This window comes from Paroedura picta, chromosome 2 (assembly GCF_049243985.1).
Source record: "Paroedura picta isolate Pp20150507F chromosome 2, Ppicta_v3.0, whole genome shotgun sequence".
Taxonomy (NCBI): domain Eukaryota; kingdom Metazoa; phylum Chordata; class Lepidosauria; order Squamata; family Gekkonidae; genus Paroedura; species Paroedura picta.
The window spans coordinates 92,034,849-92,061,495 of NC_135370.1; the positions used below are offsets into that span (position 1 = coordinate 92,034,849).

At 39.1% G+C, this 26,647-nt stretch overlaps 1 protein-coding gene across 5 annotated transcripts in view; it reads left to right on the forward strand.

Moving 5' to 3' along the window:
- Window positions 1-20,752, forward strand: part of USH1C (USH1 protein network component harmonin) — a 97,421-nt gene extending 76,669 nt beyond the window's left edge. For all 5 annotated transcript variants that reach the window (XM_077321612.1, XM_077321605.1, XM_077321604.1 and 2 more), the window contains 6 exons: window positions 9,238-9,279; window positions 9,522-9,575; window positions 12,741-12,840; window positions 15,074-15,183; window positions 16,154-16,209; window positions 19,370-20,752. In XM_077321612.1, coding sequence (XP_077177727.1) covers window positions 9,238-9,279; window positions 9,522-9,575; window positions 12,741-12,840; window positions 15,074-15,183; window positions 16,154-16,209; window positions 19,370-19,382 — 375 coding nt within the window. In that variant the 3' untranslated portion in view covers window positions 19,383-20,752. The remainder of the gene's footprint in view (window positions 1-9,237; window positions 9,280-9,521; window positions 9,576-12,740; window positions 12,841-15,073; window positions 15,184-16,153; window positions 16,210-19,369) is intronic.
- Window positions 20,753-26,647: the final 5,895 nt, after the last annotated feature.

The following is a 26,647-nucleotide window of genomic DNA, read 5'->3' on the forward strand; positions in this document are numbered from 1 at the left end:
ATGGTCCAACTTTCGCAGCCATACATTGGAACTGGGAATACCATAGCCTTGACTAAACGCACTTTTGTTGGCAGGGTGATGTCTCTGCTTTTTAGGATGCTGTCTAGATTTGCCATAGCTTTCCTCCCCAGGAGCAAGCGTCTTTTAATTTCTTTGCTGCAGTCCCCATCTGCAGTGATCTTAGAGCCCAGGAAAATAAAATCTGTCACTATCTCCATTTCTTCCCCATCTATTTGCCAGGAATTGAGAGGGCCGGATACCATGATCTTTGTTTTCTTGATGTTGAGTTTCAAGCCAACCTATGCACTCTCCTCCTTCACCCGCATCAACAGGCTCTTTAGTTCCTCTTCAATTTCTGCCATTAGAGTGGTATCATCTGCATATCTGAGGTTGTTGATATTTCTCCCTGCAATCTTGATCCCAATTTGTGACTCCTCTAATCCCGCATTTCTCATGATGTGCTCTGCATACAAGTTAAATAGGCAAGGCGACAGTATACAGCCTTGCCGAACTCCTTTCTCAATTTTGAACCAGTCAGTGATTCCATGTTCAGTTCTCACTGTTGCTTCTTGACCTGCATATAAATTTCTCAAGAGACAAATAAGATGCTCTGGTATTCCCATCTCTTTAAGAACTTGCCACAATTTGTTGTGCTCCACACAATCAAAGGCTTTAGCATAGTCAATGAAACAGAAGTAGACGTTCTTCTGGAACTCCCTAGCTTTCTCCATGATCCAGCGTATGTTGGCAATTTGATCTCTAGTTCCTCTGCCTCTTCGAAATCCTGCCTGTACTTCTGGAAGTTCTCGGTCCACATATTGCTGGAGCCTAGCTTGTAGGATTTTGAGCATAACTTTGCTAGCATGAGAAATTAGTGCAATGGTGCGGTAGTTTGAACATTCTTTGGCATTGCCCTTTTTTGGGATTGGAATGTAAACTGACCTTTTCCAATCCTGTGGCCATTGTTGAGTTTTCCAAATTTGCTGGCATATTGAGTGTAGCACTTTTACTGCATCGTCCTTTAAGATTTTGAATAGTTCAACTGCAATGCTGTCACCACCACTAGCTTTATTGTTGCTCATTCCAGGATGTCTGGCTCCAGGTCAGTAACTACCCCACTGTGGTCATCAGGGATGTTAAGCTCGCTCTTGTATAGTTGTTCTGTATAATTTTGCCACCTTTGTTTAATCTCTTCTGCTTCTGTGAGGTCCCTACCATTTTGGTCCTTTATCATACCCAACTTTGCATGAAACGTTCTCTTCATATCTCCAATTTTCTTGAAAAGATCTCTGGTCCTCCCCATTCTATTGTTTTCTTCTATTTGTTTGCACTGTTCATTTAAGAAGGCATTCTTATCTCTTCTAGCTTTTCTCTGGAATTCTGCATTCAATTGGGTGTATCTTTCTCTTTCTCCCTTGCCTTTCACTTCCCTTCTCTCCTTAGCTATTTGTAAAGCTTCCTCAGACAGCCGTTTTGATTTCTAGCATTTCTTTTTCTTTGGGATGATTTTAGTTGCTACCTCTTGTACAATGTTGCGAACCTCCATCCATAGTTCTTCAGGCACTCTGTCTATCAGATCTAATTCCTTAAATCTATTTGTCACCTCTACTGTGTATTCGTCGGGGATATGATTTAGTTCATACCTGAGTGGCCTAGTGCTTTTCCCTACTTTCTTCAATTTAAGCCTAAATTTTGCAACAAGAAGCTGATGATCTGAACCACAATCAGCTCCTGGTCTTGTTTTTATTGACTGGATAGAACTTTTCCATCTTTGGCTGCAGAGCACATAGTCAATCTGATTTCACTGTTGACCGTCTGGTGATGTCCATGTGTAGAGTCGTCTCTTGGGTTGCTGGAAAAGAGTGTTTGCTATGACCATTGTATTCTCTTGACAAAATTCTACCAGCCTGTGCCCTGCTTCATTTTGTACTCCAAGGCCAAACTTGCCTGTTATCCCGGTTATCTTTTGGCTTCCTACTTTAGCATTCCAATCCCCCATGATGATAAGCACATCATTTTTGGGCGTTGCTTCTAGAAGGTGTTGTAGGGCTTCATAGAACTGATCAACTTCATCCTCTTCAGCAGCAGTGGTTGGGGCGTAGACCTGGATCACTGTGATGTTGAATGGTTTGCCTTGGATTCGAACTGAGATCATTCTGTCATTTTGGGGATTGTATCCCAAGACTGCTTTTCCTACTCTCTTATTGATTATGAAGGCTACTCCATTTCTTCTGCGAGATTCTTGTCCACAGTAGTATACCTGATGGTCATCTGAATTAAATTCACCCATTCCTGTCCATTTTAGTTCACTGATTCCTAAAATGTCGATGTTCAGTCTTGTCATTTCTTGTTTGACCACGTCCAGCTTGCCTTGATTCATGGATCTGACGTTCCAGGTTCCTATGGAATAAAAATCTTTACAGCATCGGACTGTCTTTTCGCCACCAGTTATTTCCACAACTGAGCGTCCTTTCGGCTTTGGCCCAGTCGCTTCATTCTACATCGCTACTCGTACTAGCCGTCTGCTCATCCCCAGTAGCATATTGGACACCTTCCGACCTGAGGGGCTCATCTTCCGGCGTCATATCATTATGCCTATTGGAACTGTCCATAGAGTTTTCATGGCAAAGATACTGGAGTGGTTTGCCATTTCCTTCTCCAGTGGATCACCTTTTATCAGAGCTCTCAGCTATGACCTGTCCGTCTTGGGTGACCCTGCATGGTATAGCTCATAGCTTCACTGAACTACGCAAGCCCCCTTGCCACAACAAGGCAGCGATCCTTGAAGGGGGTCTAAAGGAATAGTACAATTCAAATTCATCAACCATTTCACCATACAATGTTTAACTTGCTCAGACTCAGTGTCATACTTTAATAAGAGTTTGTACAATTGACCCTGTAAACGTAGCTTTGTCTGAAATAATATCTTTTCAAAGTCAGTTAGAACTGACCCAGATTGTGACTGGAACTCAGACTTAAACCTGGAGATAACTTGATGATATTCCAACCAAGTGATATCAGTACCTTCTTTGATGAGGATATCATCGGCTTTTATTTTCCCTGTCAGGATCTCCTTATACCTAAAGCAGCTCAGCCTGGTTTTTTGTCCTATATCAAAGTACTCCTCAATAGGCAATTTCAGCAGTGATGTACTTGATGTCTCTGTATTTTTCCCAAATGAAAAATAAATTCTTGTCCCAAAAAATCAAAGCAGTCCATAGAAGATCATTTAATCCATTACCTAGTACTGTTTTTTCAAAACTTATGTCCCTCAGCTGAGGGAGCATAACCCAGTCTGCAATACAAGAGAGTGCTGCTGCATGTAAATAGAGCTTTAAGTTTGGGACATTCTGTCCACCTCATTTTATTGTCTTGGAGAGTTTTGAAAGCCACTCTAGCTGTCTTATTATTCCAGATAAATTTATTCAAGGTACTTTGCCATTTAGCAATAATCTTGTCACTTATTAGAATCGGAATCACCTGAAAAAGAAAATTCAATATAGGCAAAACACTCATTTTAATAGTTGCCATTCGGCCTGGCCATGAATGACTTAATTTAGACCACCTCAACAAATTTACTTAATCTTCTTTCCCAATGAAATATAATTAAACCGCCCTGAGCCTCCGGGGAGGGCGGTATATATATAAATAAATAAATAAATAAATAAATAAATAAATAAATAAATAAATAAATAAATAAATAAATATAGGGTTCCTATTTGAACTGGCATCCTTTGAAATAACAAAAAATCAACAAAAATGCTATAGAGTTTCAATTAAGAAACTCATCTACTTTGATTTCTCAACAACAGTTTTAACCACTTATTTATTTCTTATCTGTTATTTCATGTTGTGACATGCTTTGCTTAAATACATAGGCAATAGCTCTTCACGGCACAATTGAAGAAGTGACCCCTTTACTGAAGACCTATTGCCTATCCTGTACCTGCAATACTGGTGATGTTATATTAAGACTATAATTGCAACCACTGAAGAAGCAATAGAAAGTGGGATTGAATACCTGGGACCCCGTTCTGTTAGCAAAACTATTTAGGATTGCATTTAATAAATCTCAAGAAGACCCAACTTTTTGCCTATTGGTTTCATTTGCTTTGGGTGTATTGCTTAAATAGTAAACAAATGCAAACCCTTTCAAAAACTGGTATTTCTAAAAGCCCTTCACACACACGCGCACCCCAAGGAAGTTCTGCATTACACATTTATTAAATAGTTACTGAAATTAATACTTGTATAATTTGTGTGTTATCCTTTCAGTGCAACATTTGGACATATAGGTAGGCAAAATAATTTTGATCTCATAGAATATGGAGAAATGTGAATGTAGGCAAGGGGATTTTTCATGACATAATTAGATATGTATAGGGAAATTTCATGAAATGTAGCAGTCTTCAAAAGTATCCTTAGCAGTGTTGTGCCAGAAACTATTGGAACCTTGACAAAATCACAAGGATTGTTTCTGATTACTCCAATTAACTTTGTATTTATAAACAGAATGTTTAAGGTTGAAGGTCATTTGTTTATGTGTTTATATAAACCATTAATCTCTGGTTTGGCAATTTGTCTCTTTTTTTTCCAGCCTCAAGAGATGTTTAAAAGGATGGTGGTTTACAATTCATCATTTAAAACTAACAAAAAACAAGTAAAATAACATTTTCTTTCTTCTGTGTGTGGTATTTTGAGCTTCAGTTGTGCTTTGATGCCAAAATTTTCTTCTTTCCTTTATTTTCTCTTTCCATTTCAGATAACATTTAGATTAAATAAGTCAAAATCTGTTCTCATGTATTTGTTACCTTTAAAGAAAATAACTATGACATAAGTCACGTTTGATTTTCCCACCCAAAGTGATTAGGCCAAATTTGGCTGTTTTTCTCGTGGTGTCTCAATATCAACAACAAAAGAGGGGAAACAACTTCAACCCCAGATATCTCAGTTTAATCAAGAGGGTCAACTATAACAAATAAAATAATTAAATATTTATTATGTAGTATGCACACATATAAAATTTAAAACATTGTGTTTTAATATCAGTGTACAATTTACAAGCATTCCTAGTGGAACCACATGAATCGAGATGCCTTTTGGCATATATAGCATTCCTCAGATGTCAGAAATACATTAAATATACAGAACCATGGGTACTCAAACATCTTTAATCTGGTATGGAATATCCAATAGGTATTTGACTGCATCTAATGGTTGAGGCTACACACATCCACAGTGTTTTCTCAAATCACATAGCATGTAAAATGGGTCTGTTCTCCTCCCTTTCTGTAGTCTAGTGAGAAGAAATATGAATGCAGCCAGAGATTATCTTGTGAATGTGATGTGAAATGTTTAAAGTCATGGACTGCTGGAAACAAAATTTACTGTAGTGAGACTGATACATCTGTTCTTTGTGTTTTCATTTCCTTTTTCTCTCCTATTCTGTTCCTTCTATTTCTCTCTTTCTCCATTTTTATCTGTATTGAAACTATTAATTAAAATTGTAAAAAGAAAAAAGTTTGAAGCCATAAATATGTTGTGACTTCTGCTGTTACTAGAACACGGAGGGCTAACTGCCTGAAATGTAAGAGAACTGCCAATTATACTTCTCAAACCAGTATCTTTTCATGCTTCTGTCTTCTAGAGAGATCTATCTAACCTTGATAAAATATTAATCCATTCCTTTTTACATACAGCAATGGGGACAAAATATATTCTTAACTTTTAAAATGCATTATTAAAACTTCACATGTAAAAGTATGCTATATGGCAATTTATATACTTTTTCCTGTGCAAGAGGTTGTAGAACCTCTTGGAATTTGGTTTTAATTCCATCTTCTTACATAGTGTTGTCATGTTAGGGATAAAACAGGCTTCTGTGAGCAGAAAACTCTTCTCTGTAAGTGAAAAGGGCTTTTTGGATGCACCCTCAAAGAAACCATAGGAAAGCTACAATGCAACTACAGGACTAAAAATAAATTAAAATAATTTATATTTATGTTGTCTAAATCAGTGGTTCCCAATGTTTTTGGTATGATGCACCACAAGTCCAAATTTTCTTGATATGGGGACCTGCTTTTAAAAAGAGTATACACAAATCACAAATACACAAAATTGAACAAATTTACAACTTCATTGCCTGCGGATTAGGAAATGGTGGTCAGCTTATGCAGACTCTGGAACAGCGGTCCCCAACCTTTTCCTGGTTGAGGACCACTTCCAGGGGTGGGGGAGAGCCGGTGGCCTGGGTGCTGCGCATGCGTGGCAGCGCCGTGCAAATGTGCGTGTGCAGAGCTGCTGCGCAAACGTGTTTGTGTCCGCCAGGGGTGCAAATACGCATGTGCGGCAGCTCCGCGCATGCACGTTTGCATCTCCCTCTCCCCCCCCCGCAGCCTGGCGAGCTTCTCGCTGCAGTGGGGGTGGGAAGAGGCGGCCAGCGGCAGCCCAGTACCGAGGCTGGGATGCGGACCAGGGGTTGACGACCCCTGCTCTAGAAGACTAGATCCGTGTACTCAAAGGCAGTAGGTCTAGTTCTTACCATTAGATTCAATATTTAGGAGTAAGTGGTCACAGAATATGATCCCAGATACAAAATATTTACTTGCAAGATGTGGTGAAACAACTGAAATTTGATGATAATCATTAGAAAATGGTGTCCTTGGTCCCACAGGTAAAGTACTACTTATGTCAAAATGACCATTCATTTTTTTCAGATCCTCTGAATACCATTTTATTTTGAACAGTGGTTCTATTATACTTTTCAGTTGAGGTTGTTGGTTAATTTAATGAAAATTAATAATTCTAAGCATTGCGTGGGTATGGAATTTCAAAATCTCTAGAAGTCTTTCATATTTATATAATCTCCATGCAATCTACTTGTTATTGCTATTATTAGCCAATTTACACAAGCTGCTCTTAAAAATGAAGAAACTGGACACAAAAAAAAGCTGGTTTATACCAAGTCATGCTAGTACTCCATCTAGCCCAGTATTTTCTTTTCTGACTTTCGTTAGAGGTCTTCTGTAGCCCTGTTAAGTCCAACTTTTACCTAGAAATGCTGTAGTAACTATTTTACTGGATAGAACCTGGATGCAAAATATATAGGGTTGCCTATATATGGTTACCAGATCGGGTTAGGAAATTCCTGGAGGTTTGAGGGTGGAGCCTAGGGAGGTGGAGGATTTCAACAGGATATGATGCCATAGTCTACCCTCCAGGGCAACCATTTTCTCCAGAGGAACTGATTTCTGAAGTCTGGAGATCAGGCCCCAGCTGGGGATTGGTGGTCCTAAAAGTACATGTTCTACCACTGAACTGTGACCCCACAAAAGCTACCTCATCCTATTTTCCTTACAATATCTCTTTTGAATCATCTAGTATATTCTCCATAAAAGAACAGCTATCTGTAATAGGAAAAAGGACTGGATTTAGTGATCCATAAAAAGAGCTTTGTAGAACTTTGAACCCAACCACATGGACTTCCTAAAATGCTGCTCTGAGAGTTCAGGACCCCTAGAAACAGTGCTGACATATATTAGCCTGGAGTGGGAGGTAAAATTGGTAAAAAAAATTATCATGGGATTAACTGAGGGATCCTACTCAGACTTTATGTAAACTAATATATTAACAATGCTATACCACTGTCAGACTTTTTCTAAATTCAATAATATGCATGTTCCAAATATAACCTACCTGCATTACAAATATAAGTGGTGCACTTTCACAAAATCTGAATGTCTTATTAATTTTAGCTAATATTGAATAAAGATCTTGGTAGTTTGAATACGAGTTTGGAATTAATTACTTGAAGGCCTGTCAGTACTATCTGAACAGTGTCCAGAAACTGTGGTGTGGTGTAGTGGTAATTGTTGGAATGTGCATTAACTATAGTGTGCATAATTGAACAGAATATGGCATCAGAGGAGATGTGTAGTTACCATATTTAGGAACTTCCTGATATTTTTCAAATAGTCTCCATGTCATGATTTGTTCCGTGGACACTTCCTCCTCCTTTAAGCACACTTCCTCACTGTTTGCCTTCACAATAGACAGAATAAACAGAACCAACATCTAGACAGTTAGGAATCTCTTCTTTTTATACAAAGTTGTTTCTCTTCATAATAAAAATATTTTGATCTTTTAAGCAGCCTGATCCTGTGCCCCCCTTTCCATATATAAATTCCACTAAGAGTATCAGCTTAGAATCTGGGTGGTCCAGGTTCAAATCCGCACTAGATACAAGCTTGCTGGGTGACTCTGGGCTAGTCATATATTCTCCTACTGAACAAGTTGTGAGGACACAATGGATGAGAGAAAAATGGTGTAACCCAGTTAAGGCTCCATTGGGAGAAAACAGAGTATGATGACATTTATTTGCCAGTACATAGTCCTATTCCTAAACTAGATATCTGTGAAACTTGGACATAGAGATTCCAGATGAAATGTCACTAGACCATATTGTCTCTCTTCTGGCCTCCTGGTTCTGTTGTAAATCCCATCTTTTGGAAGATAATTAAAAACATGCATAGGACAACTGCATCTTGTGAGTCCAACAGAACAAATGGATTTTAGAAGGATTTTTTTCTTGGCTGTATGTGTATCAGTTCCGTCTTAGCTGTGCCTTCTGCATTGCTGTACTATCAGAAAAAAATCCATGCTGGCCAAGTTTAGGACCAAACTAGAGAATACATGAATCCCCTGTAAATTGCCAACTTTCTAAATTGCCAACCTCCTCTGGAGGTTGTTGCAGATTGTAAAAGTAAACTCTATGACATTATATCCCCATTGAGCACTCTGCCTTCCTGATGCTTCAACCCAAACTCCAGGAATTTCCAGCCCAGAGTTGGCAGCTCTTATTCCAGGGATGCCCCGTCATTTTGAGCAAGCTGGAACTGGGGGATGCTGTTTTCTGATACCATCTAGCTTAGTTCTTAATTACACGACTGGAGTTCAATACTATACATTATAGGTTCATTTGTGAGTCTCACTATGGCGAAACAAGCTAAATCTTCAGCAACTAAATGTTAAGCATTCTCACTGAATTCAGTAGATTTGTTTACAAAATTATAAACACAAATTGAGTTTTAAGGTTCGATATAAATGACTACTCACTGTCAGGAGGAACACTGGCAACTGTATGTCTTCATCTCCGCTTCTTTTGTGGCATAGCTAGATTAAGTGCCTATCTATATTTATGATTGTATGCACGTGTTTGATTATCTGCTTTATTTTTAGGGCTTTCAGAAGTATGTGGAAGACTTTGATCCCTACACAATGGTAAGAAAGATCTGAAATAGAGGCCTTTTGTTATATTTCATTTGTTTTATTTCTCTGGAGTTACTGTTGATATTGAGGATATTTTCCATTTTCTGAGCTATGATATGAATTTGCCTTTTTAGGCCTGCAATTTGGATGTTCTGACAAGACTGGATCTGGAAGGTCTCAGATATTACTTTAATTTTTGTACTTAATATTTGAAAAATAGTTATGATTCACTGGTGTTTCTTTAATTGTTTTAGTTTTCACCTGATCAGATTATGGGGAAAGATGTACGACTTCTACATATTAAGAAGGTAATGTATGTGATAAGAAGCAAGATAGCTGTTGTTCTAGGAAGCCATTTCTTTGTTTGGATATATCAGTTGCTTTACGTTCTGCGGGTACTAACTTGCTGGTCATTCCCGGCCCCAGGGAAACATGCCAGGCCTTCTCAGTCGTGGGCCCTACCTGGTGGAATGAGCTCCCAGTCAAGTTGTGGGCCCTGCGGGAGCTCTCGGCATTCCACAGGGCCTGCAAAACAGAGCTGCGGTTAAGGCTAGGGTGTGAGGAAGATCTGATTGGGGCCCCCGTGGTGCTATGCAGTGTTGGGTCATTCATCATTGATGGCTACCTATCCCTATTCCCTTATTTAGATATCTGCGGGGAATTGGAGAATTGTCTGGGGGGATTGGAGAATTGAATATCGCCATGTTTTGGCCTGATTGTTTTTATTGTACTTTTGTCCCATATTGTTTTTAATAGTGTTTTATTGGGGTTTTAAGTGGGGACAAATTGTAAACCATCATGAGCCATTCTTGAGAGTGGCGGGAAATCAATTTAAATGGTGATGCTGATGCTGATGGCATCTCATCTAGTTTGGCCCTTCACATCTTCCAGTACCGAGCCTTAGCACAAAAAACTAGCTTTAAGGCTTGTAAAAATATTTCAGGCTTGTAAAAATATTAGAATGTTTGTGACCTGTTTTCCCTGCATAGGTGCGGTTCCTAGTCTGGAATTGCCCTCTACAGGGAGATAATTTCTAAGAGGCTGGGTGAGAGGGTTGCCTAGCAACAGGACAAGAGAGGGGGATGGACTCCAAGGGAACAAAAGAGCTGAGGTGTTTTTTCCTGTGGGAGCAAATAATTTCTATAGAGGAAATTCCATATAAGAAATGAGAAGGGCAGTCGTTAGAACAGTAGCCATCTACCTTAGAGGCAAAGTATTTATGGGACATCTACACTGAGGAAGAAGAGTTTCTCAGAATCTATAAAGAAACGTCTTGCCAAGTACTGAGATCTTTTGGAACTTTGTGAGCTAGATCCTGGAGTCTAAAGAGATATTCTTCTCCTTTCACTGTATCAGTAACAATGTTCTGACCAAAATATCCAGTTCTATATCCCTTGTCTTTTTCCACTTTAAATAAAAGCTTTCATATTTTTAGCTTAATTTATAGCCTACCCATTTTTCACTGAGACTCAAGATGGATTACGAAGTATGAAACTAACCCATCATGCTCCTGAGGTCTAACTAAGAATTCTAAGGCAAGAGCCTTTGGCAAATGCAAACATAACTAGAAATGCTAAGGAAGGCAAGGAGGCAGTATAAGACATTACGTCAGTACACAGAGGTGCCTTTACAGGTGTTACATATAAGGGAACTCAGAAAAGAGCCAAAATGTTACAAAAAGCTTTTTCATTTTAGCTTCATTTATACCTGTCTTTCTCACTGAGACTCAATATATGTTAAAAAGTATGAAAAGCTATTCAGATTAGGCAGCAGTTCAGGTTTTGAATGGGACATCTGCACAACTAATATCTGGTTCTGAGAGCCAGCTTGGTGTAGTGATTAGGAGCACCAACTTCTAATCTGGTGAGCCGGGTTTGATTCCCCGCTTTCCCACATGCAACCAGCTGGGCGACTGTACGCAGTTTTGAGGCTCCTGGTAGAGAAAAGTGGCAAATAAATTATTATTATTATTATTATTATTATTATTATTATTATTATTATTATTATTATTATTATTATGTTAAAAGAGTTACGGGTTTAGGATGTGATAAATCTTGGCTAAAATATTTATCTGCCACACTAACAGAAGAGCCAGCTTTTATGAAGGCCATTCTTCCGCATTGGCTTTGAAAAGTCCTTCCTGCCCAGTATCTGACACTTGAACCACTAGATTATTCCATATTAGCACAGGATTCTTTTTATTGATACGTGGACATATTTCTTAACCGTTTTTGAAATGATTCACAGTGTACAGACCAATCAGGCAATTCTGATTATGTATTAGAAGGAAGAATATTACAAACAAAGGAAATCCGTTTTTTATTAATTGTTGTAAACACTTCTTTTACTATTACTATTAATATATGCAGTAATGACCATAAAATCTGAAACTGCAAAAAAAGGTATATTTTGTGCTTTTATAGAATGCTTATCCTGTTGCAGAGTCTAGTATGCAAAGCTCCAGAATTGCCTCAGTATGTAGTATAGGCGGGCAAGAACAGGCCTGGCACCATGAAATATATGTTTCTAAACCACACACCATGGCCACCATGGCCAATTTAAGACTGCTGCAACTCACTCTATGTAGGGCTACTATTGTATCTGGTCTGGAAACTTCAACTAGTCCAAAATGGCAATGCCCCAGCTCCCTATGGGAACAGGATGGAGAGAGCACATTCAACCAGTGTTCTCCCAACTGCATTGGCTCCAAATTGAAGACTGAATCAGGTTCTGGGTATTGGTACTCACCTTTAAAGCCCTGAACAGTCTGGGACCTTCATACTTATTTAACTGCCTTCTCACCTATACTCCTCAAAGGAACCTTCACTTCAGCTCACAAAATCTGTTACTTGTCTGGCTAGAGCCTCTTGTGGCGCAGAGTGGCAAGGCAGCCAAAATGCTGTCTGAAGCTTTGACCATGAGACTGGGAGTTCGATCACAGCAGCCGGCTCAAGGTTCCATCTTTCCGAGGTCGGTAAAATGAGTACCCAGCTTGCGTGCTGGGGGGTAAAACGGTAATGACTGGGGAAGGGAATGGCAAACCACCCTGTACTGAGTCTGCCACGAAAACGCTAGAGGGCGTCACCCCAAGGGTCAGACATGTCTCAGTGCTTACACAGGGAGGGGATACCTTTATCTTTACCTTTTATATTAGGCTTGTGACTATGTTTTTATTATATATCTTATGATGGTTCTGTATGTCCATAAAAGTTTACTGACTGACATATATATATATATATATATATATATATATATATAGTAAATGAATATACCAACGGAAGGTGGTATAGAAATTAAATAAATAAATAAGTTCATTCCATTCCATTTCCACCTTGCCAGTAGCAAAAAAAATTCTTTTTAGATTATTTTGTTTAAAAATAAATACGTACAATTTTTAATACTGGAAAAAATTTAAGGCTAGTATCATATGTTTCGTTTCTTTCATCTATTATGAACAACTCTTTCTTTAATAGGAAGGGTCATTAGATCTAGCAGTTGAAGGAGGCATCAATTCTCCAATTGGAAAAATAGTGGTGTCTGCTGTTTATGAAGGTGGTGCTGCAGACAAGCATGGTAGGTAGCATAACAAAGGGCTTCTGTTAAATAATAAACAGTAAAATTTAAATGGAATGACAAATGTACAGATGATAGAGTGAGTTTAGAAGACAGGTGGGAATGATGGGAACAGAGGACTTGCCTGTAATTGGTCATGTTGGTAAGGTTAATGCCTGACTGGTAGAAGTTAAAATATTATAAGGTTGGGGAAAGTCATGGGTCATTTAGAAAAAGGGGAGTTAAAGTGAAGATAGTGAAGGAAACACTGTTAAGGGAAGAACACCTAAAAGCCTTGATTACCAGAGTAGCCAAGGGTAGTAAATACGTTTTATACAAATTTAACAGAAATAGAAAGCTTATACCTAAACAAAATATATTAAGGACACTATTTAGATTTAGTGTTCTATTTTTCCTCATGTTATTAGGAGGAGGAGTATTTTGGCTTAGTGTACTTTGTTAGGTCTGGGTGGTGCCTGTCATGTGACAGAAGGAAGGAGACAACAAGGTTGTGCCTCCTTTGGGTCATTTCTATTGCAGTTGTTGGAAGGATTGCAGAAGGCAAAAGTGCAATGGTGACAGGTCATTCCTTTACGCTGTCACAAGAGCTGTCTGATTGCTCCTCAGAGCTACTATCCCCCTCTTCCTGCTCCCAACTGCTTCCCAGCTCAGACTCCTCTCTATATGGAGCTTCCTTACTGTTCAGGCCTTTAGACCCTCCTCATTCCTAATTTTCCTGTCTTGCTTCTTCCTTCTCTGTGCTCTCTCCATTCTCTCCTTGCCTCTGCTGATCCCCACCTCCTTTCCTTCCTTTATTCTCTTGGTTCCCTTTAGTCCTTCCCCCGGTGAGGTTATTTTAAGCCCGCCCCTCTCTCCTGGCATCATGCCTCTGCCTTCCTGCTCCCCAAGATGGCAGCCACCAGACACAACATTGTCAGGTAGCCTGCCACACCAGAGCATCATGATTTTAGCAGTCTGTGTCTCAGTAAACCATGCTGTTCCCAAGGCGATCTAAACTGCTAAAATTTCAAAATAGTTCATAAAATGAAATGGCTAAGCAATCTACAAAAAGTCTTTATGTCAAAATTTTCATATATATAGGGCATTATGTAGACCAGTGGTCCCCAACCTTTTTATCACCGGGGACCGGTCAACGCTTGACAATTTTACTGAGGCCTGGCGGGGGGGTAGACTTTTGCTGAGGGACATCACTACCGCTGCCTGAGCCCCTGCTCCACTTGCTTTCCTGCCGGCGCCACTGACTTCCCCCTGCCCGCTGGGGGGTGCTGCCAGCAGCAGCTGCGCAGTGCCGCACTGAGGGGGGAGGCCCAGCCATGGTGGCCGCTGGAGAGCACCAAAGGTGAGCCAGTAGCCAGGGCAACACCCAAGGCAGCAGCCGAGGAGGAGTTACGGCCCGGTACCGACTGATCCACGGACCGGCACCGGTCACTGGACCGGGGGATGGGGACCACTGATGTAGACTATTGCCAAAATCCTAATTGAGATGCTCTTACCCCCATTTCTATTATTGATATTGTTATTGCAGTGCCTGCAGTCATAAATTATATTGTGGCAGTTTTCTTACTTACCATTTTAATTGTTTAGTATACTTATGTATTTCAAGTAGTGAGCAATAACTTCAGTAGACACAGTATGATAAAGGTCCATATGGCATAAATGCCATAAAGAAATAAAAATGTGTAACATAACACTGATATTTTTTATCATAGACCAGTGGTCCCCAACCTTTCTGAGGTTGGGGACCGGCAGGGCATCGGGGCGCGGCCCGCGGCCCACGGGGGCCACGCCCACGCATCAGCCGCGCCCGCACATCGGCCCGGGCCGCGCCCGCGAGCCGCGCCCCGGCCTTGATTCCCTCTCCCCGCCCTCCCGCAGTAAGAAGCTTCCCGGCCGCAAGCTTGTGGCCTGGGAAGTTTTTTACTGCGGGGGGGAGGGGCGGGGAGAGGGAGCCACGGCCCGGCGCCATGGCCTTCGCAGACCACTGTCATAGACTACAAACTAGTTCTCATAGTACTTTTCAAAATTTCTTGTGCAGTTTAATTGTTCCATACCTGTAAGTCAGCAGGTTCTACTCTTCTGTGACTATGACTATAAAAATAGTATTTTTAAACAGCATATTGTAGCTGTATCTACTATCCAGGATTCTTCTCTTCAGTAAACACTCCAGATTTTTCACAGTGCTGGGTACTAATGACTATGAAATTCAGGGAGATTTTCCTGTATTTTTTATCAGGAGGAATTGTAAAGGGGGATGAAATAATGGCTGTGAATGGCAAGATTTTATTGGATGTTAAGCTGGAGGAAGCTCAAGCAACTCTCACCAAAGCCTGGAACATGGGAGGGGTGAGTTAGCAGCCATTTGCTTATTTACACTGGTATTTCCGTTATTTATATATCTCATTCTTCATTAATCAGTATATTGGTAAACTACAAGAAGATAAGTATACTGAACCTGCTTTCTACAGAAATAAAGATGGAAGTATAGGTGTTTCATACTTAAAACTATATTATATGTATCAATTAATGATTACATCCAAAGATATTGGGGAAATGTTGTTGTTGATAATTCCATTTCTATGTCACCCTTCTCTGAAAGCTCGGGGCAGTTTATAAACCTAAAATACATCACCATCAATTATTAAAAACATGAATATTACAAATCTTAAATACCAGTCACTGCATGTTTTATCCTTGTTCCAAGGGTGAAAGCAGGGGCTCATATGCCTTTCAAGCAGTGTTTGAATTGAGTAGGTTATTAGCATTCACTTTGTTCCATATATAATCTTTTAATACTTCACATAGAAAAAAAATCCTTATAGTATAGGTTTGACAGTATATATTTTAACATTTAGTTCTTCCAACATCTTCTTTGACCTGTAGTGGGAGAGGAAATCAGTGGAAATCTTGCACTTGATGGTTCGTTGGCTGACCCTGGGTCAGTTGAAAATTCTCAGTCTCAGCCTGTGAGGATAAAATGGAGAATAAAACAATGCACGTCACTTTGGTTACCTATTGGGGAGAAAAATAAATGCTGCTTGTGCAAGTAAAACAAATCATTGATTCCAAAGTTGCCACAAGGATCCCAATCTCTATTGCAAATATGGCACCTAGACCAGCTCTGACAACAGTCTGTCATTTGGCTTTCCATGTCATTTGTCTTTGTGTAAAACCTAATGTATAGTAATAATGATAGAAATGGGTGTATTAAAACGTCATTCTCACTATTATATTCTAATAAAAAGTCTACTTTGAAGATGTGATTTTTGACTTCCTGATTCTTTAAATCTAATATTGATAATACCTTTTTTCACAGGATTGGATTGACTTGGTCATTGCAGTATCTCCTCCCAAAGAATATGATGATGAAATGTAAGACTTCACTTCTACTGCTATATTCTTTTTCACAAAAATTACTCTAGACCCCTTTTATTTGGCCTCAGGTAGACTTTTCAGACATAGGTCCAGCTTTAGTTATCAAATTTTAGAAAGGATATTATTACATGGTAAAGATGTCAGGAAAGGGGAACAAGAGACTGAACATATGAGGAAATTCTGAAAGAAATGGGATTAGGATACTGGAAGTTAAACTGAAGAAAGACATTCTGCCAGCTAGCAGCAGATTGCCATAAGAATAAATCCAGTTACCTATCAGGGCCCATAACTGTCACTAGCCTATCTGAAGATGTTTGATAAATATTACTAAGATTCGATAATGGAAGATGTTGAAGATAAAGCATTTCTTTCTCATAATACCTATATTCGTGCCTGGACACAGTAGCAAACTAGGTAATAGACCTTCATGGGGCTGAACTGCAAATAGTTTCTCAAATTCTGTTGGTTCAATCCAGTGACCCATCTAATTGTAGTAGTTTGGTGTATTGTAGTCCCACTGGGGATAAAGTAGATCTGGATGTATAGATTAAAAGAGTAGGGCAATTCCTAGATGCAAGAGTTTCTAATAGTCATTAGATTTCACAGACTTGGCCATGCTAATTTTAACTTCCAGTCATCCTAATGTTTATATTCTTCAGTATACTATACATTCCCTTACTTTGGATTATATCTACTTCTTGAATTACATATATTTCCTGATAATTCATTACTGTTGTATTTGCTGCATTTGGCAACCTAAAACAATCACTCCATGCAACTATGGTCATATACATATGGAAGGCTGCTTCTACATACCCATCTCTAGCTTGATGAGGAGAATGCAGTCATGGAGGGACACAAAAAGATATCAAGGATCTAGATTCTCTCCTGTCTCCTGATCCTTTAGCAGATCAGTAACCTATCTAAGACAATGTCTGCACAGCATCATATACCCTTCCTGCAAATTCCTGAAAAGGAGCTTTTACTTGATTTATGTTGTACTATATACCAGCTGCTTCTAAAGGTTCTTCAAGCCTCAGGAGTGGCTATGAGAGTAAGCACTGGGAAGGTAAAGACATAAGACAAACTCAGTTCATTCCAGAACAGTTGGATCACATTATTATACTTTTTTTTTTATTTCTTTAGCAATGATTATAGGATCCTTTATCCCAGGATCCTTTATCCATGACCTGTATATCCAATTGTTTTAGTGAGTACCTTCTAATAAACACAGTGAACATGGTAAGTTGCACTCCAACACATTATAGCAGGCATTGTCACTGAGTATGTGAAGCCTGCTTGGTGTAGTGGTTAGGAGCGCCAACTTCTAATCTGGCGAGCTGGGTTTGATTCCCCGCTCTTCCTCCACATGCAGCCAGCTGGGTGAGCTCGGGCTCACCTTGGCACTGATAAAGCTGTTCTGACCAAGCAGTAATATCAGGGCTCTCTCAGCCTCACCCACCTCATAGGGTGTCTGTTGTGGGGAGAGGAAAGGGAAGGCAATTATAAGCCGTTTTGAGACTCCTTCTGGTAGAGAAAAAGTGGCATATAAGAACCAGTTCTTCTTCTTCTAAAAGCCAATAGACTTCAATTCAGTTCTCTTATTTCAGATCTATTTAAGATGGCCATGGAATATAAGAATGGAGTTTTGTTTAGTCCCCGACCACCACCTCAAATGTTTTTATAGCATTAGCTCAACAATGGGAAGAGAACTTACAGAAACCTTATCAGTACTGAATGCTCTTTCCCCAGAAGTTATACCCAAGAAACCATGAAACTTTCAGCAGTTGTTAGCATACACAGAAGAATACAAACAACCACAGAAATAACTTCCATATTTACAGGGTGTTAATATCCTCTATATTTAGCTCTACTGTTTCTCCATCTGCCTGTCCCTACCCAAATAGAAAAGTTGTTGAAAATGGTTCCTCTGTGTAAACAGAAGGGTTTTTCCTGCAGGTGTAACTACTGCAGTGTTCCCTCATGATGAATAGATAGAACTGCGGGCATATATTATGTTCTTGTGCACGTATTTTCATTCTGAAATATGCACCTGCCTGTATTTTTCATACATGCATAGTTTGTTCTTTGGTACTACCTCTTTAAAAGGTTGATTACATTTTCACATTAGTGAATGTTCATGCATTCACATTTTGAATGTTCATGCATGATGCAAAGTTATTTGATCTGATGACATAGCACATAGTGGCATTTTCAATAAAATATTTCTACTTTGATTTGATGCCCTTTAAATCAGTTTCTTCCTATAATTTTGTTACTTATTTTAACTGTCTGCTACCACATTTGGTTGGTTATTGTCGTTTTCTAATTGCTCCCTTTCAAAAGACATAAAATTCCTTCTATTGTGGATCTAGTGATCCAGCAGCAAAAGGTACTTATGGTTGTGGATCATCCCCATCTTCTATCAGTCCCTTCCAAACCTGGAGATGCAGGACACACATGAAATAATAGCCACCTGGATCAGTTGGCTACCGCAAGGAGGGAAAGAGGGGTAAAATTGACCCTTCCTGCTTATTCCACATACACACCTACACCGCAGCCAACCAACCCATGTGGCTATTGCTCCACACAGGCCTTATGACTCTAGGATTCTACATCTTGGAGGCAAACGTCTTTCTGGAGGGAAGCAGAATGGGTAGGATCCATCATCTTAACTACCGTGGATTGCTAAATCTATAACAGAGAATATACAATTAGAAAACTTAAAAATAATACGTTTACTGTTTTAAAATTTACAATTGCTTGTCTTAAACATGCAGATCAAGCTGGTATAAAAAGTAAATATCCCTGTTCATACATGTTTCAGTACTGAAGTCCTTTTCTCATATGGACTGATTTATAAACTTCACATTTCTGGTATAGGCTGCAGCTGCAGTCTACATCAAAAGCACACAAAGAATATGTGAGCCTTACACTGCCTCTCCCCTATTTATTTCCAGTGTGCTAAGCTACTATATTAATCATCAGTGAAATAGTATGTTTGTTTATATGTCAATTTGCATAAGTATTTTGTGCCTATTCCAAACAGATAGGTACTGTAAACACAAGTTTATATCATTGTTACTCAGTAGTCTTATCTCAGTTCTTACAATTTGTCAAAGATGGACTTTAACAGATTTTTTTCAACTCATTTCAGGACATTTTTTTAATAATGAAAGAAACCAAATATACAAATTTTGAAGAAAACTACAGATATATAGGTATCTAACTACTTTTGTCAAATCTGTGAATGAACATGTGATTCTGCAACCTGTTCACTGGATACCTCAAATATGAACTTAGTCATTCATTTCCTCTCATAAGCCATGATTGAAATGTAGTTATATCTGTAAGTGAGTGAAGAGCTGATGATAAATGATAATGAGCTGTTTTATAACAATCTTAAGTGCAGTGTATCTGAAATAGTTAGAAAATTATATTTTTCATAGGCATATTTTGGATTATAGATTCAAAAATGGTTTACCCAAGTATGCGTTAAAAAGTGTACTTTGCTGTGCTACATGTTTTGTCTGCATAAGACAGCTTTGTACAGATAACAGAATCACATTTTGTAATTCATTCAGTTAGCTTTTAACACATTGAATAGTCTCTGTAGAGGCTTGGGCATGAGTCAGTAAATCTGTGTAAGTCAGTAGAATCCAGTATACTGGACAGGGGGCACTGGGGGTTGTAGTGAGATGGGGAATCTAGGGGGGAAAAACCCTTTCTTCACTCTTGCTATCATGCTCCTTTCACTCTGGTGACTATGGGATCCATCCCATTGAAATTCTTGTCAAAGGAGTGATATTTAAATTCTTCATAAAATTCATATATTAGCATTCTTTACTAAGAAATGTTTGATTTAGTATGTGTCAAATCAATCTGTTTTCCAGGAAAACCCAAATGCTTAAATGCAGACAAACTAGTATAGAATGTCATAGTTTCTGCTACTATTTAATATGTATTATCTGTGTACAACATTACAGCGGTATTGCAGCGAACACCTTACATCATTCTTATCAAAAGGTCTCACAATCTACATCAGTAAGGAAACACAAGAAAAGAAGGGAAGGAATAGTGAGAATGCAATCCCGGTTTCCAGTGCAGATCTGTTATAGCACATGGGAGAAAAGACCAGCACTCCAGTAAATAATTTGTAACTCATTTTTATCATTTTGTAGATGCCCATCCATAAGCATTAGGCATTGGGACTCTAGGGACAGCAGTGTTCTTACAGCTGTAGGCAGTTTGTGGTTTTCTGGATGAGAAATTTTACTCAAAGCATGAAGAAAAAGTTTTACGATTTACGAGGGACATTAATATCAACAGTTGAAAACTGATTGCTTTAAAAATTGATTTAGAATTGACAGAATACATACATTTTCCTTATTTCTCTGTATTCAAGTTCGGTTTTGCCTTATTTCACTTGTACTACTGTTCCAGTGTGCCAAGATTGCCAAAAATACTTGATACTAAAGTGCCCTTGCATGTAATGGAGAACAAAAATCTTCTTTGAAAATAAACTGATTGTTGCCAAACATTTGAATTATTGTGTCTTTTAATAGCATTTTGATAACTATTTGTTATGAAAAATTCTTAAAGTATTGGTTTATTTCAAAATTGAAAGAGTAAGGATGTAATTGACAGTCAATAGAAAATATATTGAAATTTATCTTCATGTTCTTCTGGATAATGCACACAAGAGCCTTCATCTTTATAATGGAACTCAAAACAACCTCAATTTATTCTACATCTTTGTTCATATAATAAGCAGTGTCAAAGGACTTTTTAAAAAAGGCTTAGTTCTACAAAGTAGCGATCCCCAACCTGTGGGCTGCGGACCACATGTGGTCCTTCGACTAATTGGAGGTGGGCCCCGAAGGACGCCTTCTCCCCCCCACCCGGCCCTTTACTTCATCCCCCCAGCCCTTTACAACACACTTCATTGTTGTGGTATGTCTGTATCTTATTTTGAAGGGATGTTTAAACATTACCATAGCGATCAGAGAGCGTTAGGGCAGTGGTTGAGAGTAGAGGAGTAAACTACCCTCCCCTCACCGGGCCACAGTAAAAGGCGTTGAGTGGTCCCTGGTGAGTGGTCCCCGGCGTTGAGTGGTCCCCGGTGATAAAAAGGTTGGGGACCACTGCTACAAAGAATTCTTTCTGGCTCACATGCCAGAAAAATAGCATTTTAGGGGATTTTGTAAACCACCACAAGACATTCGTAAGCAGCAGTATATAAATATAAATATTTTAAAAAATAATCAAACAAACATGCTACGTTATGCTTGCTTTCAATCTGGACAAAGTATGAGTGCCCTGTTGACACCTTCTTGTATTGTCAGCATAGATGAGAAACAACACACATTATAAACAAGCAAAACTCATTCCTTAACAGATATAACATCTTTTTTGTACACATACTTCTAAACATACTGAAAAGATTCCACCACCCTTTGGTCTGTTATCACAAAATATAACTTTTATAAGAGTAGTGCCTCGGTAATTTTATAAACAAAAAGATTCCATAACCAACCTAGGAAACTGAGACAGTTTTATAGGATAATGCAGGCAAGGAGACAACACAAGGCGAGATTCTTAACATCAGGTTTATTCTTCTATTCCTCTCATAGCCCCTGTTCTACTTTCTTTATTCCTCATTTCTCCTCCTTTAGTATAGAAGCCCAAGTCAGCCCAATAACAGACTAAGGTCTCCGTAATGGGACAGCCCTCCAAATTTCAACAACTATAAAAAGCAGGACATAGTGGTGGAGACTTTCCCCTGATTTTGCATCCTGGAACTGGTATTCAGATGTTGACTGCCTCTGAATGTGGAGGTTCCATTTAGTCCTCATGGCTAGTAACCATTGATAGATCAATCCACAAGAAGCTGTCTAATCCTCCTTTAAAGCCATCTGTGTCTGTGGCCATTACTACATCCTCAGACAGCAAATTCCATGTCTGAATCACTCCTTGAGTGAATAATTCACTGTGTGAATTCACCTTATGGCACCAAAAGTGTGTCCTTTTGTCTGTCCTGAAACTACTAGCCATCAGCTTCATTGGATGTCTTCAGTATTTAGTACTTTGGGAGACAGGGAAAATTCTCTCTTTGTCAACTATCTCCACCCCATCTATTATGTCCCCCCTTAATCATGCCCCCTCCAGGATTTTCAAAGATAGGGAAGAAAATAAATCCCTCAATAAATAAATAATAGGGACAGTGCTGCAACCCCCTAATCATCTTGGTTGCCCTCTTCTGTACTTTTTTCCAGCTCTACAGTGTCCTTTTTGAGACATGGTGACTTTATCAGTACAACATTTTGCAAATGAGGCCACACCAAAAATCTGTACAGGGACATCATAATACTGGCCAATTCATTTTGTCCCTTTCCTAATAATTCCTACCCTAAGCACTTGGACTGAAAAGCTCACAGTGTCTGGCTGGATTCCAGTCCCTGTTCTTACATGCCTCAGGGTGCTTGTTGATCTAAATTGAATTTTAGTACCTAACTTAATTAAATCTTGCCAGACGTTCATTTGGACCTAACCACTCTCACAGGCTACCAAACATGTATGAAAAAACTTTATCCACAGCCAATTTGAAAAAAGTCCAAAAATTCCTACTCAGTCCCAACTGGCAGCTGGGTACTACACTGCGTGCTAAAGCAAGTGATGGGTAGAGAATCTTTGCCAGCAAATGGCTTCAGGAAAACACTTCAGAGGTTTTTAATACTCTGCCCAATTTGTGCCCTGCATTGGCTAGGCTGCATAAGGAAGCCCTCTTAGCCGAGCTAAAATTGTCTTTCTTTTAAACTGCAGTGCCCATTCTAAAGGTGGGAACCACAATTTTTTATCTTATGACATAGGACTGTGTAACTAAGCCACAATACATAAATTCTCTTTCTCCCTTCTTGAAAAGAGGTGGAAAAATAGTCTCCAGTAATAAATCACATGAGAAAGGAGAGGTTCCTTGAGAAAAGTTCAAATGGGATCATAGAGTTGGAAGAGACCTCCAGGGATGGGTACACAGCGTAGCAAAACTGGTTAATTTCACATACCTTGTAGCTGGAACTTGAGCATTATAGCTCCCATACATATATGCTGACATAAAAATTCATCTTCAAATTATAGGCCAATCAGTTTAATTGATGCAAAGGTTAGATTTAAGTATCTGTTGTTTAATTTTGATATGTAGGCTAAGTCAGAGAGTATTCCTTCAGCAGCTAGCAGTATTCATTCTATTATGAGTAATTATTTCACAATGACACAAACATACCAACATAAAAAGGAAAACTTGTACAGCACTTGTGTTCTTTGAGGTTGCCTTTGATGGAAATTATGGGGAAATCATTTTAATCATAGACTACTGATATTAATACATTGCTAGGTGTTCTGGAGCCATGTAGGGCATTAGTAGTTTTGTTTGGTGAAGGTGGAAAAATGCCAACCATACTAGATAAGGAGGTGTCAAAGATCACATCCAGGTTTCTGACTGAGCATGCAATCAACAGCTGTACCTCATCTAGGCAGGGCAAGTGCACTTCCTCACTTGGTCCTTTCTTACCTGCCACAGGACTACTGTCTTTGAAGGGTTGAGTTTCAGGTGACTGCCTGACCCATCCTGTCACTGCTTCCAGGCATCTAGCAAAGTTGTCTGGGGGTGAATCCAAGTGGCGATCCATCAGGAGGCATAGCTGGGCATCATCTGCATATTAATGGTACCCAAGCACAAATCATCGGACCAGGCAAGCAAGATGGCACATAAAGACGTTAAACAAGGTTGGGTGGGGGGGGAATTGGCAACTTGCAGCATCCCACAATGACAGTGGCAACAGTGCGACTGCATCTCCCCAACAATTACACTCTATCTGCGATCCTGGAGAAGGGAGATCAGCCACTGGAGTGCTGTATCTTGTATTCCGGCATTAGTGAGGTGGTGAGCCAGAAGATCATGATAGATTATGTTAAACACTGCCATGAAATTGAGTAACACAAGCAATGCCGCCCTGCCCCAATCCAGCTGTCTCTGGAGATCATCCATCAAGGTGACCAGCACTGTATCTAGCCCATGGTCAGGCCAGAAGCCAGACTGGAATGGATCCATGACAGCTCCATATCCTTGGTTCCTGATATAATAAAGTTCTGGTGTAGTTACAGGAGCAAATTAAGCTGTACCGATAATCACAGTCTTATGGCACCAAAATTCAGAGCAACATCCTTGTATGTCAATTAAATAACCTAGGTGTATTTTTTCCAGACTATACTCACCTTGTAGCTCTCCATTAATTGTGCTGTGAACCAAAACTGGCCTGATACCAGCAGAAATGAAAAACAATTCATGCCTATTAACTTATGTCCTAAAAGAAATTATGCCCAAGATCCAAAGAGCTGAACACATACCCAAAGCAGCCATTTGCTTCAAGCACACCATATTCCCCATTATTTTGAAGGATGTGGTTAATGGTTAACTATTTTTATCAAAGAGATTCATTTATTCAGGCAAGAATCAAAAGAATAACCTGAAATGAGATTGTTTAATTTCATAACAGCCTGGAAAATTATTTCACCTGCTTAAGTACAATGAAAAGACAGCTCTGCAATTCAGGATAGGCGCAGAGTGCTTAGTTGAATACATCACCCACTACATATTTCATAGAGTCATTTTTGAAAATGGATATAGCTTTTGTCACATTGAAAAGCTGTGATTAGTGATGTAACTAACAAACACAATTTTTGATAAAGGAAAAAAGGAAGTTTTTAGAATCATAATTTGGACATTAGTTGCTGAATTTTGTTTGAAAGCTGAAGAATTATGGTTATATGACTATGGTTGAATGATATTTTAGGTTGTCTGCTATAGTCCTGTGTAATGACTACTGAATTATAAAACTGCTTAAAGTTGGTGTTTTCATCTGTCTTGTTATGGCCAATAAACTATTTGAAACAGCTGCAAAAATCACCCCAACAACAAATGTGAACTAGGTGTATTTTTGTTATTTATTCATTTAGAATCATTATACTTTGCTGTACAACTAGTTTTTACAGCCTTACAACATAACTAAAATGCACCAAATGTAAAGACCAAATGGTAGAAATTAGCAAATTTTAAAAATCATTAAAGCCATCTAAGGCTTTGTATTGAGGGCCCTCTCTTTGTTATATTAATGAGATACTTTTCATAAGCAACCCTCACAATTAGTAATCCCTAGCAACATATACAATGGCCAACCATCAAGCCATTTGTTAAAACTGTTTGATAAGGGATGCCATTCTTTGAGAACAGAACATATTTAGTCTCTCATTAACCATACAAGCCAGCTCTCTTCTTAACACAGATTACCTGATACCACAGATCCGTGAAGAAGCAATCTGAAAACAGAGCCATTCTATGCTTCATTTGCTCTCTGTGGAATGTTCCTGGAAGCTCAGCCTGCCCTTAAAAATGTTCAGTGACATGACTTTAGAATTTACAAAAGGACCTTCTATCCTTGCAATGCCAAAATTACAGTTGCATTTTATTACTGTCAAGGGGCACGCAGCCATCCAGCTCTATTTCTTGACAAGGAAAACATACAGCCACCTAGGCACTTACCATTTTAAAAGCTTAAAGCAGGCTTACCCTGGCTTAAAGTAACCCAATTCTGCACACTACAGTGCCAGCTATTTGCCAAATGAAAGCAGACTCCATCTTTGATTCAGCAATGATCACTGCTTCTTTTCAAGAGGGTATTGAGAATCACTTATGAAGAAAAAAAACCCCTATATTTACTCACTGTACTAGACACAAAGTGAAAGCATTGAATGTAAAGGGCAAGGATCAATTTATTTATAAGGAGTTGACCTCTGCGGTGAATTTTTACAAGATAAAAAGTAATGTGAGCAGATGAATTTGCTAACACTTACAACATTTGATCTGAACTGTCTGAAGTCAGTGGTAATGCTCCTTGACTTTAATAGTGCATGATCAGATCATCATATCTCCTAATCTGGAAAATGATTGTACATTGGGATGAAATCCATAAAGCCTGATTAAAGGAATAAACTGTTATTCAGCTGATATTGTATGTTGATTTTTTATATATAGGATATAGATCTTAGATTTTGTCTGTAACTGGTAAGAACACCAGCCACAATAAGTTATTCTTAACTCAATGCAAAAGCAAATGAATCAGGAGAGGAGGTCTTTCCCCTAAATAGCACTGAGAACTGCATGTACATATAAAAAGCTAAAATTATGTGTGTAGGCTGTTCAGCATTTAGCCACGGAAAGCCAAATCACTACATCTATACACTCACAACCCTATCGCTCATCCACCTGCCACCCCCTTAAAAGAATTAGATGGCTCTCCATTAGATGGCTATCCAGCCTCTGTTTAAAAATTTCCAAAGATGGAGAACCACCACCTCCCAAGGAAGCCTGTTTCACTGAGAA